Source organism: Cucurbita maxima, unplaced genomic scaffold (assembly GCF_002738345.1).
Source record: "Cucurbita maxima cultivar Rimu unplaced genomic scaffold, Cmax_1.0 Cma_Scf00130, whole genome shotgun sequence".
Classification (NCBI taxonomy): Eukaryota; Viridiplantae; Streptophyta; class Magnoliopsida; order Cucurbitales; family Cucurbitaceae; genus Cucurbita; species Cucurbita maxima.
The window spans coordinates 123,321-144,717 of record NW_019272146.1 but is presented as its reverse complement, the minus strand read 5'-3'; the positions used below and the strand labels follow the sequence as shown (position 1 = coordinate 144,717).

The window sequence follows — 21,397 nt, the reverse complement described above, 5'->3', positions numbered from 1 at the left end:
TTTTTTTTTTTTTTTTTTTTTTTTTTTTTTTTTTTTTTTTTTTTAATGGAATTGAGTAAGGAGAAATAACAGTATCATCTATAACGTATACAACTAATAAGATGACACGGTTCTCATACCGTTTATAAAAAACAGAATGATTTGATAATACCATCAAATATCAATAATGAGATAATACTAATATATCATCACTTGTAAGAACAATATCATCAACATATAAAAGTAATAGGATGTGAAACCACTCTCATATTGCTTATAAATAGATAGGATGATCTAGGGTGTTTTCCTCATACCAAAGTTTTCAATCACCTGACTAAATTTTTTCAACCATCCATGTGGACATTGCTTTAATCATCCTTATAGCTTCTTATTATAGACTTTGAAGATCACCATGAAGCTCATTTTTAATAATGCCAAGCTAGTTTAGGGGATAGTGATATTAACAATTTGTTTATATGTGACAAGTAGGTATCTTAGCTTGACATCATCCTTCTTTATAAACGTGTCTTGGGATAAAATGTTTATGACGGGCTTAAGATGCAAAATTACATTCTTAATTTTTATGGAATAAAAATATCTTCATATTTCAATAATTTAATACTAAGATACAAATTCTTATTACATAGAAGAAAGACACAATACATACAAAGAAATAATGGGAGTTAGAATAAAATAAAATCATTAATAATTACACATAAATAGCATATTTATAACCAACACATGTTGATAATTTAATTTCATCCTAAAATCATACATATTGCTGAGTTAAGCTATTCTACAATTGATCAAGCAGAGAATTGTATGGAAATTTGCAAGATGTGTTGGTTCCTCGAATGTTCATCGAGCACACAACTCGTAGGGTCCTTATTATGGAATGGGTAAAGGTACTATTGCTTGACTCATCCTTTGAGATAGTAATGAGTAAAGTTACTATTGATCGACATATCGATAAGATGGAAGATGACAAAATTATCGTTGGATAGGAATTTTTTATGCCAACCTTGTCCAATTTCTTTATTTGTAATGATTTTATTTATTGGTTATCATTTTTGGAGAAAACTGATTTGTTTTTTGGAAGGTCAAGAAGTTTTTGGTTTTTTCCTCTATTTATTCCTTTTGAAGATGTGTGAATTTTATCTTTCGAGGCTTTCTTTGAGATTTATTTTCAACCTTTCTTATGGAGTTAAATCTAGTATCTAGTGCTAATTTTTTTGCTTTGAATAAGGAATTGAGTAGAACTTTGAAGGAGAAGCTTCTTTATGAAATCAATTTCCTTAAAAGGAAGTTTGAGACTCTTTGCTAATACTTGATGGAGCTTTTAGATGTCTATTCCAATTTTTTTTGGCAATTCAACATTAATTCTTTTGATTCTGTATTAGTTTCTTTGTTAAATTTTTAAGTTTATTATTTGCTACCTATTGTGGTTTGTTTGAATTTCTCTTTACTTTTTTCTCTTTCACTCTTTTTGAAATTTGTACCCTTTTGAGCAATAATTACTCTTTTAATCTCTCAATAAAAGGTTTTCTCTTTTTACAAAATTTTCAATCTTAATCTAAAATTATATATATATTTAATTCTGATTGAAATTTTTATTTATATAAAATGATTAAATTAGAAAAAAAACTATTAGAGAAACTTTGTTTAGAAAAATCTGATTTTCAAATAGTGTGTTGAAATAGGCTAGATTCCATAATGATGTGTGTGTAGGGGAGGGGGGAGGGGGGGGGGGGGGGGGGGGGGGGGGGGGGGGGGGGGGGGGGGGGGGGGGGGGGGGGGGGGGGGGGGGGGGGGGGGGGGGGGGGGGGGGGGGGGTACAACATGTTTATGAGAATCAAAATTCATGGTGAGGTTGGAGTTTCGTGCATTTCCTTGATATACGCTTTACTTACAAGCCATTTGGTGTTTGTATGGTTTGTTTGAAACAAGAACTTGTTTGAAAAACGAAGGAGGAATCTTTGTTTCACCCAACTATTTTGAGCTAATGGGTCGAGATCTTTGGGCTGTTTTATGGAACATTCTTGCTAAGACTTGTTCAGTTTTGTTTGGATTTCTTTAGTTTTGCTATTCTTTTAAAGTATTTGGTTAGAAAGAAACTAAAGATTTTTCACAGAAGGATCAATGGTTGATTGATTTGAAAGATGAGATTTTGCTAAAAGATCTTTGGTGCTTACACTAAAGAAAGTTTTCTAATAACTCTTTCAATATAAAGATTGGAGGCTTTTTATGCCTATGATTTTGTTTTAGTTAGTTTGTGTAAAGGGCATGAGGATTTTGTTTTAGTTAGTTTACGAAGACGCATTGTTATCAACAACCTTTTCATGAATAAAAACTCAAAACTCTCATTTTGACTATTGCGGTATCCTTGCAACTTGTAAGTTTAACCTTACTAAATTTTGTGAGAAGGAAAGCAATCAAGTTGAGAGACTATTTTGCTAGGGCCAATTACTTTTTCTCTTTTAATAAAAACAATTTTCAACAATTTTCATTTCACATTGTAACATGAATCTATTAGTTTATGAATATAATTCTTTTTTTGAGTGTTTAATAGGATCTTTGCTTACTTATCTTCCATATTATTTATGTAGGGCCAGAAGTTAACAGAAGTGAAGGATCTTTATTTGGTCGAGGTCATTTTCAAGACTTAATTGAGATTCTACAAATAGATTATATGTTTCTCAAGTAATCTTCTCGTGTAGCGTTTCCTTTTGTAATCTCTAAATAGAATCTCTTTCCTAGTCCCAATCAGGTTGGGGTATATTGCTCCTTCAATCAACTTCTAGAATATGGATTCTATCATGCAGATCCTCACCCGGGAAATCTTCTTCGCACCTCTGATGGAAAATTAGCTTATTTAGGTATTATCCGTAACTATTTCATCTTTTCTACTTTTAGTGAGCTTGATTGTACGTCTTAAGTTTTTGCCCCTTCACTGTTAGAAGTTATAATAAGGTGTATTACTTTAAAATAATTTAAAAATAGAAAGCCATTGTTATATTGTGAAATTTCATATTATGCGAACCAAAAACAGTTTTATGATTGTTGTCAAACTTTTTGTTTCAGACTTGAACCAGATACCAATGTCAAACTTTTTTCTCATCTTTAATTTTTTTTTACATACAATGATAAGACCATATATCTTGATGAGCTAATATTTATGCACCTGCTTTATTGTCAGATTTTGGTATGATGGGCGAATTTAAACAAGAGCTTCGCGATGGATTTATTGAAGCTTGTCTCCATCTTGTAAACCGTGATTTTGATGCATTAGCCAAGGATTTTGTCACCCTTGGGTATTGTTGCTTTTCCCTCTTTTCCCTCTACTTGTTTCCTGTTATAGATAATTCATATGATACTTAACCTTTTGGGGTGACTTTTTTCTTGTCTCTATAGGCTTCTTCCACCAACGGCAGATAGACAAGCAGTCACACAGGCATTAACAGGTTTTTTGTTTATCTAAAAATTTCGTGGATCAATAAACTGCTTTCTTGAGTTTTATGGTAATTTTCTAAAGGGTTATCATGGATTAGGTATTAATCTCACGTATATTTTGGCTGCAGCTGTCTTCCAAAATGCTGTTTCTAAAGGAGTAAGAAGTATTAGCTTCGGAGACCTTCTCGGAAACCTAGGAACCACAATGTACCGTATTTCTCGACGCTTACCATCCAATCACAATCCTAGTTTCATTATTCTTTGTATTTTCAAGTCTAGGTTACAAAGTGAAGAAAAGTTAACTTGCTCACTTAACTTAAGAAATTTTAATCCATTTAAGTTGAGTGAGAAAGTTAAGTCTGAACAAAGGAAGCTTAAAACTAATAGAAGACATAAGTTTGGCTAACACCATGGATGGGGGATAAGGTCTAAAAAGGAGTTCAATTCTAAAAAAACATAAAAGTACATGTAAAAGCCCTAGAAGTGTTCGGAGATTCGTAGAGATTATGTTCAGCTTGGTGCATGTAGTGCGTTGGTAGGGCTTAGGGACTGGTAGGTGAGGCATTTGGGTGGTTGATTGGTGTGTGGATGCAACTCAGCAAGTGGTGGATGCATACATGTTGGTCGAGGGATGGAGTTGGCATGGGCAGACACATGCAAATGCTGCCTACTTAGGCCGGGGCTAGTGTCCACACGCTGTGCAACTCCTTTGGAGGTCTCATGAGTGTGCGCGCGCCTTCTATGCATGCGTGTGTGCAATCTATTCATGCTTTGCTTCAATGATTAGGTGGTGCATTGAACCTTAGAGCCATCTTGATGATTAGACTAGACAAACGTCAACATAGAGATCACATGGCAAGCCATCTTAGCTTGTTTTCTACCCTTCAATCACCTAAATCCTCAACTATTGCTACTTTTTTCTAAGGATATCGTTGGTACCCAAGGGCAATGGTGGTTGGATGTGGGCTTGTTGTCAAAGCAGAGTATTAATAGAAGTTAAAATTTGTCATGTTTTAATATTTTCACTGGGCTAAAAGAGTAATATTTTCCTTTTCACATAAAAAATTTAAAATTTAGCTTACTTTTGGATTCCCATTGATATTCTTTTAAATTTTCCTGCAGGTATAAATTCAAATTCCGGATACCTTCATATTTTTCTCTCGTTATTAGAAGGTAGTCATACTTACTCTTTGTGAGATATGTACTTTGCATGGTAAAAACTAGTAGTTTTATGTTATCAACGAGGTGATAAAATCATTGGTTTACTTCGATGATGGATTTAGCCTTGCAGTATTGGAGGGAATTGCTGTCAGTTTTGATCCAAATTACAAAGTTTTAGGCAGTACATATCCATGGATTGCTAGAAAAGTACTCACCGACAATTCGCCCAAGCTCAAATCCTCCTTGACATCCCTGCTTTATGAAGTGAAACATTTTTTGCTTTTTAAATAAAGATTAGTTCATTGAATTTTTTATTCCCTTCTTAAATATAACATTATATTTTCTTGATAGGAAGGAGTTTTCAGAGTTGATCGTTTGGAGTCTCTGATCACGGAGGTGAGATTTTCTATTTTATTGTATCAATATATGGATCAAAATGCTTTGTACTTTCAAATTAAGCTTCAATTGTTTAATAAAGTTAATTTATTCACTTGTGTATTTTAAATTTGGGAAAGGGTATTTAAACTCAAGTTCTCCTTTTGAGACCCTTGTTGGAATAATGCTATCTTCTTTAATCCTAATCACTTTCTTTTTTTTAACAACGTACAAAGCTTGACCCTATTATTTAATTAGATTTCGAAAATACTTCTTTTACACTTTTTGAGCCATGTGTTATTAAAAATTTATTGTTTTTATATTTCCTATTTAATTTTAATTCAAAGTTTTGGTGAATTTTATTACATGATAATTTTATCAATGTTATAAAATCTCTTTTAGTGTTTTATTGTTTAAGGAACATTTTATTCGTTTTTTACATTTTAAACTTTTTAATTAACTTGAAATAATATCTAAGGTATGAAATTAGAAAAACTTATTAAGAAGCTTATATATTTATTTATATAATGTTCTTCAAAAACTTTGAATTTTTTTGACTATGAACACGTTTATAGTGAAGATTTTTCAAATAAATGTGGCTTTCTTCCTATCGAAGTCGAAATATTTGATTCATCTTTTTTTTATTATTGTGTTTATATCTCTAGAAATTGTGAATAACTGATAAATCGTCCAACGGAAGGTTTGATTGTGCAAGGAAAAATTGATTTAAGTCATTAATTAGTTTTCTTGATATTGAATTGTATAAGTAAAAATTTTGGAGACTTGGAAGAGGTTTTTATTTCGTCGAAGAAATGAGAAGCTCTCTAAATCTTTCCTTGTCTATTTTTAGTGATATGTAGTAAATTCTAGTTCTTATCAATTTTTGGTATTAGAGCAGGTTGTGATTGAAAATGACTAATCGTATGGAACCAAGGACTGAAATGATTAGAATGTTATTATGGATATATTAGTATTTAGTTAGGATGCGAGTTGTATCTCAAGAGGGAGGGTCCAAGGACCTCAAATGACTTGGTTTGTCTGGTAAGTTATATTCTTGGTCAATTAGGAAGCGACAGGAAAGGGAGTGATGGAGTTTCAGAACTCTATGAAGAATGAATTTGGGTTAATTCAAGAAACTCTGAAAGTGAAGGTTGAATAGTCGATGACATAGAATGTGTCATGAATGTTTCATGGCTTTTTCTTGAACATGATTATAGATGTAAGAACGATGAGTAATTGTTATAATTCTCAAAGCATGTCAAATCAGGAGCAAAAAGGTCTAATATTGTCTCTATGACAGAGATTCAGGAGAGAGTCCCACATTGGCTAATTTAGAAATGATCGTGGATTTATAAGTAAAGATGGTATGAGCCCTTTTGGAGAAACCCAAAGCAAAGCAATCGGAGCTTATGCTTAAAGTGGACAATATCATACCACTGTGGAGAGTTGTGATTCCTAATATGGTATTAGAGTCATGCCCTAAACTTAGTCATGTCAATAAAATCCTCAAATGTCAAACAAAGAATTTTAAGCCTCAAAGGTGTTGTCAAAAATGACTAAAGTGTCGAACAAAGGGTGTACTTTGTTCGAGGGCTCCAGAGAAGGAGTCAAGCTTCAATTAAGGATTGGTTGTTCGAGGGCTCTATAGGTCTCAGGGGGGAGGCTCTTTGGTGTAATTTGTTCGAGGGGAGGATTGTTGAGGATTGTTGGGAGATAGTCCCACATTGGCTAGGGAATGATTGTGGGTTCATAAGGCTTATGCTCAAAGTGGACAATATCATACCACTGTGGAGAGTCGTGATTCCTAACGGAATAAGGGATTTAATTGTCGATTTTGGGGACTTGAATTATCGGCCTTAAGGACTTGTTGTGTTGCTCCATTGCTTATTAAATTCATCCGAACTTGAATTATCCACCTTAAGGACTTGTTGTGTTGCTCCCTTGCTCATTAAACTCATCCATGCTTGTAAACATCTTCTGCATGATTGATAATAATTTTCATTCTAATGTGTGTATATATATTAAAATGATATCGTTCTTCTGGCAGTCACTTCGTGCTAGAATCGAGAAGTCCTCGGTGAGAAAAGTTGTAGAGAACTCGGATAGCAAAATAGTAGTCAAGGAAGTCCTTTCCTTTGCATTCTCTGATAAGGTATGAACTAGCTTTTTTGTCTGCATTTTAAGTAACATCTCTAAAGTCTCCCTTTATGATTAGTGACTTTAATTTTTTTTCTTTTCTTTTAAAAAAATCTAACATATTATACAGGGCTCCTTCCTGAGAGATTTACTTCTCCAAGAAATAGCCAAGGTAAATTTTTGGCCTATACATTTTTCCCTCCTTACATGATTTTAATTTGATTGATAGTCTATTATAAGAAAAGGTATTATTTTACCACTCAAATGTTCTCATGTCTTGAAACTTATGTTTTGATCAATTCATCTTAGAATTTCTAAGAAATATTCTTTCTTTTTGTACAAAAATTGTTGCCAAATTCCAATGACTAATTTTCGTGAACTGACAGTTTGGTTTACTTTATACATCTTTGTGTTTCTTTAGTGGAGGTATTGGAACCTATCTAGGCAGTCCCGTGAATAGTGTACTATGATTTAATTATAAATCGGTGTAGTTTTCTTGATGCATACCATATTTCCTTTATCTCTTCGTTTCTTTTTGCTTTTTGTGTGTGGGTATTGTCAGGGTTTGGATGCATTGGGATTAGCAACATTGGATTCTATAAATTCTATAACTGCTCCAAGGATACCTTTTGGCTCCTCAATTTCTGTATCGATGATGACCAATGAAGATGTGAATAACTTGAGAACATTGAATCGTCTTATACTCTTGCTGTCAGGATCTCAAGAAAATCTTTCTAATCAGGTTGGTCCTTTACTCTTACTAGCATTACTAATGAAATTAAGAATTTGTAGACCAAACTAGGTCCTTTTATAAAAGAAACTGGAAAAATTATGGTTTATGCAAAAAAAAGGTGCTTCTTAGTGATCCTATAGTAGTGCAAAAAGAGGTGGAAAAATGACCTCATTTGAACAAAGGGAGTGTTTTTGTGGTTTAATAGAAACAAGTAAAAGAAATCTATTTTATTCTCTATTTTTTATGACCTATAAGATTTGGCATATACTTATTACACGAAATTCCAGCTTTGATGAGAATGTATTAGAACCTATATTATGTACACAATGCCCCTAGCCCATAATCTACCATGGATATGAGTTTTCTCAAGTTTCTATATCAGAGCTGAAAAATGTTTTTGAACTAATTATGGCACATTGTTGTCTGGGTTGTTTCTTGAACCTTATGCTATCTTGTTGACCTTTTTCACCATGATAGGTAACTTTGCAGAGAGCTAATAAGAATCAGATAACGGGGTTTGATGAAGCATATGTACAGGAAATTTTATTCGTACTTTCTGTTATTCCTGAGGTATAGATCTAATATATGCACTTGCCAATATGTCTTTATAACAACCTCACATTTATTTATTGATCATAAAAATGTCTAGGAAATTTAATCATGTTTCAAAATATCATCTATAGACATCATGACTAGTCCACATGTTTGTTCATCGCTTGCTACATGTTAAAAATGCAACATATTATTGTTATAATCTCTTCTCTAGCTAATATAATCTTTCTCAGGTTAAATAATGAACACTGCTCTCCACAATGGTATGATATTGTCCACTTTGGACATAAGCTCTCCTAGGTTTAGTTTGGGCTTCCCCAAAAGGGCTCTTACCAATGGAGAGAGTATTCCTTGATTATAAACCCATGATCATTCCCTAAATTAGCCAATGTGGGACTTTCATCCAACACCTCCCCTCGAACAAAGTATGCCACCCCTTAATCGATGCTCGACTCCTTTTCTTTTGGAGTTTTATTCATTTTTTACTATGCCTACTCCTTTCCTTTTGGAGTCCTTTGTTCGACATTTGAGGATTCTATTGACATAGCTAAGTTTAGGCATGGCTCTGATACCATGTTAAATGAACACGACTCTTCACAATGGTATGATATTGTCCACTTTGAGCATAAGCTCTATGGTTTTGCTTTGGACTTCTCCAAAAGGGCTCATACCAATGGAGTGAGTATTCCTTGATTATAAACTCGTGATCATTCCCTAAATTAGCCAATATGGGACTTTCATCCAACATATCCAACATCATGTGGGATGTACTTTTGAGATGTTATAATACGAGCACTTAAATGCACTTGAAGAAAAGAGTTATTTTGTGTATGATATTGGCTTGGCCTAGTGTTCTTTGGACTATAAAGAAGTTGGAAATGGCTATTAAATTTTAATTTGAGGCAACTTTCAAAGAATTTATGACTCTGTAGACGTTTGTTCTCTTCTCTTGTGACATTTTGAGACAATTAGTACTTCAGTGCCTTTTTTTTTTTTTTTTTTTTTTAATTCTTAGTGTGAATATGTGGTCTGTCNTTTTTTTTTTTTTTTTTTTTTTTTTTTTTTTTTTTTTTTTCTAATTCTTAGTGTGAATATGTGGTCTGTCATTCAATGTTTTTACGATTTCTCTTTGATGCCTTTCTTGTAGCTCCCACCAGAATCACAGCAACAAATACTTAACCTTCCAGTCGAGGTCGCAAGGCGTTTGATTTCCCGTGTTACTGCAAGAACCATTAGGAGGATGTGGAGCTAAGTAGCCATTTGAATTGGCGTCCGGGACCAAAAATGAGATATGATATACAAAAAAATATAATGTTCAAAACGTCTTGATTCATAGCAAAATCAGTTTCTACTTCTCCTCATGTCCAGGAGGATAATGATCCATTCATTTTGAAGAAGATTGTGGAAGGAGAATTCATGATTCAAAAGCATGCATATTTTGACATGAAATTTTGAATTAAGATGCAAACTGGGCGTTCAAAATCAGGCTATTACAAATTAAATGTTTCTATGTTATTTTGTTAAGCCAGAGCCTTCTCTTGAGAAAAATAAACAATGAGCTCTATAGGCACTAGAGAGATTGGTTACACAGTTGGATGTTAAACTTTTCATCTTATTTTTATATGTTCGTGGGTAACATCCATATAAGTAAGAGTAGGGTTTATATTTATGTTTACCTCATCATCTTCTCATTGCGTCGTTGCTCATTCCCGCTTTACCTCGTTCAAGAAAAGAGTTACTTCACCTATTTAACTCGTTCAATCAAAGAGATAGTGAAACCCGACGAAGTTTAGGATTTCATTGACTCATGTTTTTGTTCAGGTTCAGGATTTTATTCATTTACTCGATTGTAATGTTCAGGTCAGGTAATAGGGGTTCTAGAAGAGACGAGATTTAGAGAAAATTATATAGAATGTGTTTACTTTTTTTTTTTTTCATTTCTTCTTCATTTTTGGTATTGTGTCTTTTCTCAATGGAGTTTTAAATGCACGTTATTCATAACTTTCATTTTCTCAATTTTCTGTCGTTTTATCTTCATTTCACCTAGACATAACATTCATAACCATTGCTGAGGAGTTAAAAATACTTTTTAACTGTCCTAAAAGAAACTGTCTTTATTCAGAATCACATTCTTCTAACATTTTTATGTTTTTTTTTATAGCACTATATAAAAGTATTAGTAGATACCAAATTAATTACTATATAAAATTGAGTGCATACATGAACAACTTAAGCTACTTGAATGTAAACATGCGAGTGACTATTATGAGATTATTGTTAACACGATGTATACTTTAGGGTCATAATTAGCTACGATGTAATTAAGCCTTAAAATACATTAGATAAACACCATAACTCACAATTATGAACTCATAATTTATAATGAAACTTGATTCTTCTTCTATCTGACATGAATTGAAACATCTTTTGATAATTTTAACAACATTTTCTTCACATCTTCCTTCAAATTTATATTGCATAATTGATGTCTTGGTTTATATCACAAAACCTTATGAATAGTATGGTGTTTGCTAGCATGAACATCATTCATGGGAAGTTAGATGACGAACTCTCCCACTTGACGATATAGTCATCCTAGTTTGAGGGAGCAACACCCATGTGTTGACCGACCATTGAGTTAACTACATGATCTCAAGAAGTTTACTGCATAGTGGAGAAAGCACTAACTAACTCCTTAAACTTTAACCTTGAGTTGAGAACCACTAACAAGTTTTCTAATTAAAGCACAAAACTTGATTCACAAACACAAAACTTGGTCTTTGGCAACTACTACCAATTCTCCTATAGTTGCTTCTTAAGTTAGTAACTTATTCTACTTAGTCTACGAACAATTCTCCTAAAATTACTATATAAGTTAGTAAACTTGATTTTGTTCGAGATTCTTCACTCCCAACGATTCCCACATCTCTGCAAACTTAGCCCTTGCTAGGGTCTTGGTTAGAATATCTGCACGTTGCTCTCTAGTGCATACGAACTCCACAACAATTTGTCTCTTCTCAACACGCTCACAGATGAAGTGGAAGCGAGTGTCAATGTGTTTGTTGCGTCCGTGAAATACCGGATTCTTCATCGGTGCAATCACAGATTTGTTGTCAACATAGAGAGGTACCAGCTTTAGTTCACTTCTAGTCACTTTGCTCAACAAATTTCTCAATTGCAATGCTTTGCAAGATGCCACAGTTGCTACCATGAACTCGGTCTCACAAGAAGATAGTGTCACAGTCGGCTGCTTCTGAGATTGCCAAGAGATCTAATTTTTGTTAAGATAAAATGTCATTCCTACAGTGCTTTTTTTATTGTCAATGTCTCTAGCTATTTCATTATCGATAAAACCGACTAGTTCTTCAAGACCTCGCCCTTTTTGATACTTCAACCCATAGCTTGTGGTTCCCTCACATAGTGGAGAATGTACTTAACTGCTTGATGATGCATCATAGTGGACTTTTTCATGTACCTACTCACTATTCCAACAACATATGAAAGGTCCAGACGAGTATGAGTCAAATACCTTAGACTTCTGATGACACATCTATACTCAGTGAAATTCATCAAGCTTCCTTCAACATCTTTCCTGAGTTGTAACTTTGCTTTGTCATCTTAAATTGCTGCAACGACTTCTTAGCATAGGCCAATTGCTTTAGCATGATGCACTCTTTCCTTTGGTCCACTTCAATACCAAGGTAGTACATGAGTAACTCGATATCAGTCATCTCAAATTCTTTCATCATTTGCTGCTTGAACTCTTTGAGTGTTTCAGCCCCATTGTTTATTGTATACACTGCTTGTTTTTGCAAGCACTTCATGAAGTTTAGACTCTTTAAGCTCGTCTAGACATATGTTCCACGCCCTTGGTGCTTGTCGTAATCCGTAGAGGGCCTTTGACAAATTGTACACTTTGTGTTCTTCGGCTTTGATGACGAACCCTTCAAGTTGGGCAACATACACTTCTTCTTGGAGGTCACCATTTAGGAATGCTGATTTGACGTCCAAGTGATGGACCTCCCACCCGTGTTGAGTTGCAAGGGTAAGAATCAACCTTGCAGTGTCCAGTCTAACCAAAGGCGCAAAAACCTCCTCAAAATCAACTCCTTGTCGTTGCATGTATCCCTTCGCCACGAGTTTTTCTTTGTGTTTGATGAAATTTCCTTCACTATTCTTCTTCAACTTAAACACCCACTTCAAACCGATGGGCTTGTATTCGAGCAGTAAGTTAGTTAGTGTCCACGTCTTGTTCTTCTCAATGGCTTCAAGCTCTTTTTGCATGACCTCCTGCCACATTGTCTTAGTTGCTGCCTCATGGTAGGTTGTCGGCTCCTTGGTCACGACCAACACTAACTCATCGGGATCCAGTTCTTCTTCAAGTGTATCGGCATAAATTTCAGCAAGAGAACGAAACTTCTTTGGTCCGTCTTCTATTGTGGATCCTCCTGTGCTCTTGTCTGATCTCTCTTGTTCTAAAGAATTCATCATGTCTTTCAGTGTCATCGGTGATGACATGTGTGGACTTGTTGGTGTCACTGTCGATGCACTTTCTGGGTCTTTAGTGTCTCCCTCTTCTTCCTGGGCAATGAACTCTGTAACAGTTTGCTTGTTATCGCCAAAGCTGCACCATTCTCACTTCTTCTCTTCTTCAAATACGACATATCAACTTACAGAAATTTTCTCATGTTGCGGCTCATACAACTTGTGTGCCTTGGTTCCATCCTCTACGCCAAATTACACCATCTTTTGGCTTCCATCGTCAAGCTTTTTATATATGGCTTTGCAGTCTTAACATGTGTTGTACAACCGAAGACTCTTAGATACTCGAAGTGAGGTGTCTTGCTGAACCATGCTTCATAGAGGCTACGAGTTTCCAGCACCTTTGTCGATAAACAATTTAGAAAATAAACTACATTTCGTATTTCCTCGACCTAGAAGATCGTCGGGACTTGCATGCTCTTGAGTAAGCTTCTTGCAATGTTCATTATGGTGCGATGTCTTCGTTCGATCACACCGTTTTGTTGTGGAGTGTACGGTGCGGTGAGTTGACACTTGATACCTTCCTCTTCGCAAAACTTTGAGAAGTTCTGGGATAAGAACTCTCTATCTCAGTCGGAACGCAAGGTTTTTAGCTTGTGATCAAACCCATTTTCAACGAGTCTTTTGAACTTCTTAAACACAAATACCTCTCCTTTTTCTTTGAGCATGTACACCCACATCCAACGACTATAATCTTCAACAAGTAAGAGAAAATACTTGTTACCGTCAATTGATGATGTGGTGATCAGACCACACAAATCTGCATTAACTAGTTGCAGTGGTCGCTCAGCATGGAAACTGGTTCAAGCTAGAAACGACAGTCTTGCTTGTTTGAAGACTAGGTAACTTTCACATAGTTGGTTCGGGCGTATGACTTTGGGTAGCCCTATAGCCATCTTCTTCTCTCCCATCATTTTGAGCATCTAAAAGTTCACATACCCAAGTCTTGCATGCTATAGCCAAGCTGGGTTTGCAAGTGACGTTAATATAGAGGTGGGCTAGCTGGTCTCTAATAGTATCTTGTACAGGCGGTTATGGACTATTTTACCTTCACCAACAAAGTTTTATTTTTGTCGAAAATCTTGAGAAATGAGCAAGCTAACTTCACTTTGTTTCCTTCTTTCGTCATTTAACCAAGACTGATAATCTTACTCTTCAAGTTTGGAATAAAGTATACCTTGGTGTTGGGATATGGAGCATGTTGCCTAGTAGAGATATATTTGGAAGATATTTTGTAAAGATCTGATAGAGATATATATGGTAGATATTTGATAGAGATATATTTGTTAGATTATATCTCTGTATCTTTGGAAGCTATATTTAGTAAATTGAAACCATATATATACCCCATTAGGCAGTGCTCTCAACAATGTACTTCTCTTCATTCTTTGTATTCTCTACTTGTTGTACATACCTGAAGTCATCAATATAAAACCTTTAGTCAATATTCCTCCTTGTATTTTCTCTCTCCTATTCTTTGTGTTCATCTTGATTGAGTGTGTGTTGTTGAGCGATCGAATATGTACGAGAAACCGTCGGCTATGAATAAGGTATATTTGATGCGGAGATTGTTTAATCTATAAATGTCTGAAGGTGGATTTGTTGCTGATCATATAAACGAATTTAATATGATCACAAGTCAACTGAGTTCGGTAGAAATTAATTTTGAGGATGAAATTAAAGCATTGATTTTGATATCATCTTTACCCGAGTCGTGGGATACTATTGTTGCCACGATCAGCAGTTCACGAGGATCTGATAAATTGAAGTTCGATGAAATTCGAGATGTTGTTCTTAACGAAAGTATTTGCAAACGGGAAATCGGAGATTCATCGGGCAATGTTCTCAGTGTTGATCGAAGGGGAAGAAGTAAATCAAAAGGCTCAAACGATAGGTGATCAAAATCAAGGAACCGAGGAAAATCTACAAATAAACCAAATGTAAAGTGTAGAAGTTGTGGAGAAAAAGGTTACTTTCGGGCAGATTGTACAAAGAGGAAGCAGAATCACAAATCAGAAGATGACGATGATTCGGTAAATTCAGCAGAAGACATTAGGGATGCTTTAATTCTCAGCTGGACAGTCCAATTGAATCCTGGATTTTGGATTCAGGTACATCTTAGATAAAGAGTTTTTTAGAAATTTCAAGTCTGAAATTTCGAGAAGGTGTATCTTGCCGACAACAAAGATTTGAAGATTGAAGGAAAAGGGGATGTCTGTATAAAAACTCCGACAGGAAATCAGTGGACATTAAAGGATGTCACATATATTTCTAGTCTCAAGAAATACCTGATTTCTATTGGTCTGTTGGATAGTACAGGTTATGCAACAAAGCTTGGGAAGAGTTCGTGGAAGATTATGAAGGGTGCTATGGTAGTAGCACGGGGCACAAAATCTAGAACCTTATACACCACTGTAGGGTGTATGAACATAGCTGCTGTTGCTGAGAGTGCTTCAAATTCAAGTATGTGGCATAATAGACTTGGACATATGAGCATAAAAGAAATGAAGATGCTAGCTGCGGAAGGAGTTTTGGAAGGTATGAAATCTGTTGATATGAGTCATTGTGAGAACTGCGTTATGAGCAAATAGAAGCGAGTTAGCTTCACAAAGATTGTCAGAGAATTGAAGTAAAGTACCAGAACAACGAAGCAAGTGAGAGTTAAGGTTGAGTTGCAGAACAATTCACAGAGTGACGTTGTAGCAGACACTCAAGAAACTCCTGAGACTATTGCTGAAGAACCAGAGGGGAAGCAAGTTGGAGTTGAGGTTGAGTTGTTAAAAGATTCACCTAGTGATGTTTTAGCAGATACTCAAGAACCTCATGAAACTGTTGCTGAGAAACCAGAAGAAGATTAAGTGACACCTGAGCAGGTGTTGAAAAGATCATTCAGAGCCATCAAAGTACCAGATAGGTATGTTCCTTTACACTATTGGTTGGTGACTAATGAAGGAGAACGAAAGCCCCTTGATGAGACCCTACAGTTGGAGGATACAACTAAGTGGGAGCAAGCCATGGATGATGGGATGTCTAGGCTTCAGAAATGCGTTGCTCTTTCATCTGTTGAGGCTGAGTACGTGGCATTAGCTGAAGCTAGAAAGGAGATGATATGGATGATAGACTATCTAGAAGAATTAGGCAAGAAGCAGCGCAAGAAGATTCTTCATGTTGATAGTTAGAGTGTCATGCAGTTGGCAAGGAACTGAGTCTATCATTCAAAACACAAAAGGCGATACCATGTCACTCGGAGGTTAGTTGAAGATGGTGATATGTTTGGAGAAGATAGAGGGTGCAAAGAATCCATCAAACATTTTGTGTTGATGTTGGAACATTGAGGTTGTGCAAAGCCTCAATTGATATGGTACAGATTGAGAATGAAATTCTTGGTTGACTGGATTAGTCTCCAAGTAGAAGATTGTTGGGGTTGGCTGGACCAATATCTAATTGGGAGATTGTTGGGGTTGATTGGATTAGTCTCCAAGTGGAAGATCTAGTAGAGATATATTTGGAAGATATTTAAAGATTTAATAAAGATATATATGGTAGATATTTGGTAAAGATTTGATAAAGATATATTTATTAGATTATATCTCATATTTAAATCTTTTGAAGCTATATTTAGTAAATTGAAACCATATATATACCTCATTAATGCTCTCACAATCTCCTTTTCTTCCTTCTCTGTATTCTACATACTTGAAGTCTAGCCAATATTCCTCCTTGTATTTTCTCTCTTCTGTTCTTTGTGTTCATCTTGATCGAGTGTGTGCGTTGTTGAGCAATTCTAACAATTGGTATCAGAGCTAACAACTGGTATCGATCCTAACACTTGGTCAGTAAACGTTTGTCGTCATTCTTGCACTAGAACAAGATGGATCCTTTGCTTGGGATTGATATAATTGATCCATCACCAAACTTTACGTTTCCAATGAACTTCTCATCAAGCTCCTTGAACTTTGTTCGATCTCCTGTCATGTGGATGCTTGCTCCATTGTCAAGGTACCACATGTTGGTCTCTACTCAGTCTTCTTCTTTTGTGAGAAGGTTCGACATAACCTTTTTTTCGTTGAGCATCAACAGGTTGGGCATCTTCTCGGCCAACATCAGTGCAGGCTCTTGATCTAGCGTGAGTGTGAGGTTGGCCTCCACATAGCGCTTCTTCATGCAACACTCTACCGCATAGTGCCCATATTTCCCACAAGAGTAACACTTGATCATACTCTTGAACTTCTAGAGGTTGGCATTGTCATTGGTGTGTGAGATATTTTCATGACCTCCTCTGCCACCACGGCCATGTCCGCGACCATGTCCATGACCTCTTTTTTCCTTGTTATTGTTGCAATGTCCCCTCATACTTGAAAAAGAAGATTCAGTCATCATTCCTTTTCGTCCGTGCAAGTCACTCCTCTTATGTGAGTTGTTAGCTTTTTCGCCTTAATCTCAAATTAATTAATTTTAATTAATTAATTAATTGATGTTTTGATGATAACAAACCTACCTTCAATTATTAACAATTCTCAGTATTTTGTTTACAGTGTAAAGTTGGGAATAATGATTTCAACATCTTTTTTGGTTCACTCAAATTAGAGATAAAACGAAGGAGTTCCAGTCTAAACAAGATACCCGGCGTGATGATGTAGAGGAAAAATTGACATCATGGACCAATCGAATTCAAAACAAGATACCTGAATTGATGATGTGGTGACAAAATTGACATCATGGACCAACGGCAAAATTGACATCATAGATCAGCAAAATTGACATCACCAATCGAAGTATAACATTTATAACTTTGGTAGAGTAACAAATGGTGAAGTTTTCATTTATAAAAGTTTCCATTACTTTTATAAATTTCATTTCAAAATCATTTCAATTACATTTATAATGATTTCAATTAGATTTATAAAACTTTTCAATTACAATTAAATGGTTAATCACATTGTTTTCATTAACATTTTTTTATTATATTATTACATTTAAATATGTTTTATATATAATAAGAATGAATTTAAAATATTTTTAATATTTATTTAAAATAATATATATATTTGTATATATATATATATTTAAATGAAACCTGTGGTCTATAATTTTTTACTATATATTTGTACACATTTCAGTTCAAGTTTTAGTGTTACGTATCAATTCCTATTTTTAGGACTCGATCACTATTTAAACTCTACCTCTTTCTAATTTTAGAACAAACACACAAAACATTTCACAATACACAAGTTAGTATCCTCGATCTTAAATTAAAAAGTTTTCATTGCTCTCCCCAAGGTTTCACTTGTTTATCTTATTCCATTAGGAGAGTGATGTCTATGTAGTGTGAGAAAATTTGAAAATTGAAATATTTTTAGTGTGAGAAAATTTGAAAATTATAAATATTTGTAGTGCTTGGGAGGAAAATTGTAAATATTTGTAGGGTGAGAAAATTGGAAGGAAAATTGTGAGGAAATTGGAAAATTGTAAATCTTTGTAGCTTGAGAAAATTGGAAATTGTGTGAGAAAATTGGAAAATTGTAAATGTGTAAAAAGAGCGGTGTACTGGTTTGATCCTGAGCCGTAGAAAGGATTGAGCTTGCTCTTGAACTCGTAAAAAGAGTGGTGTACCGGTTTGATCCTGAGCCGTGGAAAGGATTGAGTTTGCTCTTGCACTCGTAAAAGGAGCAGTGTAGTGGTTGGGCTCTGATCCAAAAAGTTTTATTCAAATTCCCAAGAGGCGGCGTTTGGGGAGTGGAGTAGGTCGAGTTTGACCGAACTACCATAAAACTACGGTGTCATATTTTCTAATCATTTTCTTATTAATTAAAACAAAGCAATAAATACGAGAGTAAGAACTCTCCCTTTGTAAAAACCCTAACTTGCAAGACTTCTTGAAGTATTCAATGTAGAAGTTCTTTCACATTCTACAAGATCTTCGTTGCTATGACTCGAACACAAGGTCAAGAGTTTAATAAATTAATTATATAAAATTAATTAATTAAACTCTTTAATTAATAAATTTTCATTCATTAATTATATGTCATTCCACTATAGACCTAGAGTTGCATTCTTATACACTAACAAGTTGTGTCCATTGATATAATCATTACAAGCAAGTCGATCCTTCACGAGTTGTTCATAATTACAGCTGGATCAAAAGTTTGTTTTACCCATGCAATTACAGTTTTCACCTTAAGTACCACTAATTCTCTAATAAACAATTTGTTGATAATTCAACCATAAACTAAGTCCCTCTCAGGCCAGTGAGAAGGTTGGACTCCATTGTTCAAGTCCCAAAATAAGTATTTAAGAAAACAATTAATCATGCTTTCCTTATATAAAAAGGAGCGAAATTCCATCTCATGATATTATGTTATCATTTGGTGAAATCCCCAAAGTGGTAGACATATTGAATCGGCTACAAGAGCCATTTTCACCCATACAAATCAAAGGACAAACCCTCATAGGTAGGACATAACTCACTCAGATTAAGATCATATGATTATCATGTGAAATATTAATTTCCTCAATTAACAGATTTATAAAGAGATTTAAATATTTCTTAGTCTAGTCTTATACAAACTCATTGTATAGGATACTCCTACTCACATGTCACCACATGAACGATTTGGATCAAATCATTTGTAACGATTACAAAGTGGGTCATATCAATAGTGTTATCAGGATAAGACACCCAATCTTATCCAAATACTATAGACCCTTTTAGTTATTAATTGAACACAATACTCTTATATGTCAATCACATATTTTTCAAGATTACATTATTAATCTTGGATTTTTCCTACCATGTTTAACAATTAAATTATAAATAAAATATTAAAAATTATTGTTAAAAACTAAATAATTAATTACGAGAGTTTAGGGTATAAATTCCAGCACATACTTGACACTATAATTGTTGCCCTCGACTCCAAGGTTCACTAGTTTATCTTGACTTTGTGAGCACACTTGTCCAATTTTAAAGACGCCTTAAAACGTGGTCAAATAATCTTGATACCCACATGCTACTGTTGTGCTTGTACCTTTCCTTTGAAGTCTGTAGCAACTTGTCATCTCTTGGAAGATCCTTCACTTGGATCACCCCATCATGATATAATCCGTCCTTCACACTCCTAGAAGTCCATAACTTGAACTTAGTCTCTAAAGACTCGAATCCAAACCTTGTAGCCATGACCTCAAGATTGGTGACTTTTATTTCTTGACATGCTAACTTATCCAGAATTCTCTAAGGGTATTTATCTGCTCATGAAGTGCTTAATTCCTATGGCAGACATTGCTCGAGTGAACTATACTTTATGAGGCTACTACATGATCTGCATGAAGCATGCTTGTCTTCTGGAGTTATAGTCACTGGAGGTTGGATCATAGATACCTCTGGATTTGGTACCGAGCCTTAGGGTATCTCATGCCCTAATCTAAGGGTTGGTCGTCTCGCACTTTGTGACGACAGCTCTCTATCTTCCTAAGGTCGATCCACTAGCTCATGACCTCTACCTGCCTCGTCACTGTATCTAAATAGTATAACTCAAATCCAACCTCATCTTATAGGATTAATGTTCACTATTAACATCTTAGATGTCATCATAACTGAATATCTTTCTAAGTAACCCAAATCAGAATCAAGATCATATAGAACTTATAACATAATATACACTACTTAAGAGGGATAGACTACATACGTAGTTGTGGGGGGATGTGTCGTCGAGCTGAGTCATAGAGATGTACAACTCTTTACCTAAAATAAAAGTCTATAGGTCCTAAACCCAAGTGCTCTAATATCAATCCATCACAACTCGATTTTGGATGTTTCAAATCTCGAATCATAACTCAAAAGACAAAGACAAAAGTATAATAAAATAAAATAAAAGATAAAAATATGATAAATTTTAAATAAAATTAAAGCAAACAATACCACAAAATGAAATCCAACTACAAGATGGTATTGTTCAAATTTATTATAAACGGGAAAAATGGGTTCGGGAAACTATTACAAAACGAAATACAAAGACGAACAGATGCTCCAAAATGACTCCCTCTCTAATCGCACAACTCTTAAGCACTTCCCCACCTTAACCGACAGCATGTGACTCCCTCTCTTATCTGCACTTTGGTTCTCTCTTAGTCTCTCTTTAGATCATTTGTACATAGCATACATCTTCTCAGTCAACTTGATCAGACTTTTTCCAAAGGGCTACCACTTTTGACTTTCGTGTCGTAGGTAATCAAACAACAACTCAGGTGAACCAAAACTACTCGAATATTGTGTTATGTATGGCCTGATTTCGAACGTAGAGTTGATAATGTTTGGTTCTTAATTTGAGTGATCAATCATGTAGTTTTACATGTATATGAATCCCGAGCGAAGGATTATCGAAAGTTGATTTTTATTTTGGTCCATCTATTATTATTTATTTATTTTTTTTGATCAAATGGACACAAATCTGGAAGGTACAAACAAGCATT

The 21,397-nt window shown here is 34.8% G+C and overlaps 1 protein-coding gene across 1 annotated transcript in view; it reads left to right on the top strand.

The window, feature by feature from the left end:
• LOC111473539 (uncharacterized aarF domain-containing protein kinase At1g71810, chloroplastic) overlaps positions 1-10,061 on the top strand; it is a 14,831-nt gene extending 4,770 nt beyond the window's left edge. The window contains exons 8-21 of the mRNA XM_023119020.1: positions 794-884; positions 2,586-2,627; positions 2,747-2,855; positions 3,176-3,290; positions 3,391-3,440; positions 3,558-3,636; positions 4,552-4,602; positions 4,713-4,854; positions 4,942-4,986; positions 7,013-7,117; positions 7,232-7,273; positions 7,664-7,843; positions 8,312-8,404; positions 9,534-10,061. Of these exons, the coding sequence (XP_022974788.1) occupies positions 794-884; positions 2,586-2,627; positions 2,747-2,855; positions 3,176-3,290; positions 3,391-3,440; positions 3,558-3,636; positions 4,552-4,602; positions 4,713-4,854; positions 4,942-4,986; positions 7,013-7,117; positions 7,232-7,273; positions 7,664-7,843; positions 8,312-8,404; positions 9,534-9,638 (1,249 nt within the window). The 3' untranslated portion in view covers positions 9,639-10,061. The remainder of the gene's footprint in view (positions 1-793; positions 885-2,585; positions 2,628-2,746; positions 2,856-3,175; positions 3,291-3,390; positions 3,441-3,557; positions 3,637-4,551; positions 4,603-4,712; positions 4,855-4,941; positions 4,987-7,012; positions 7,118-7,231; positions 7,274-7,663; positions 7,844-8,311; positions 8,405-9,533) is intronic.
• The last annotated feature ends 11,336 nt before the right edge of the window (positions 10,062-21,397 follow it).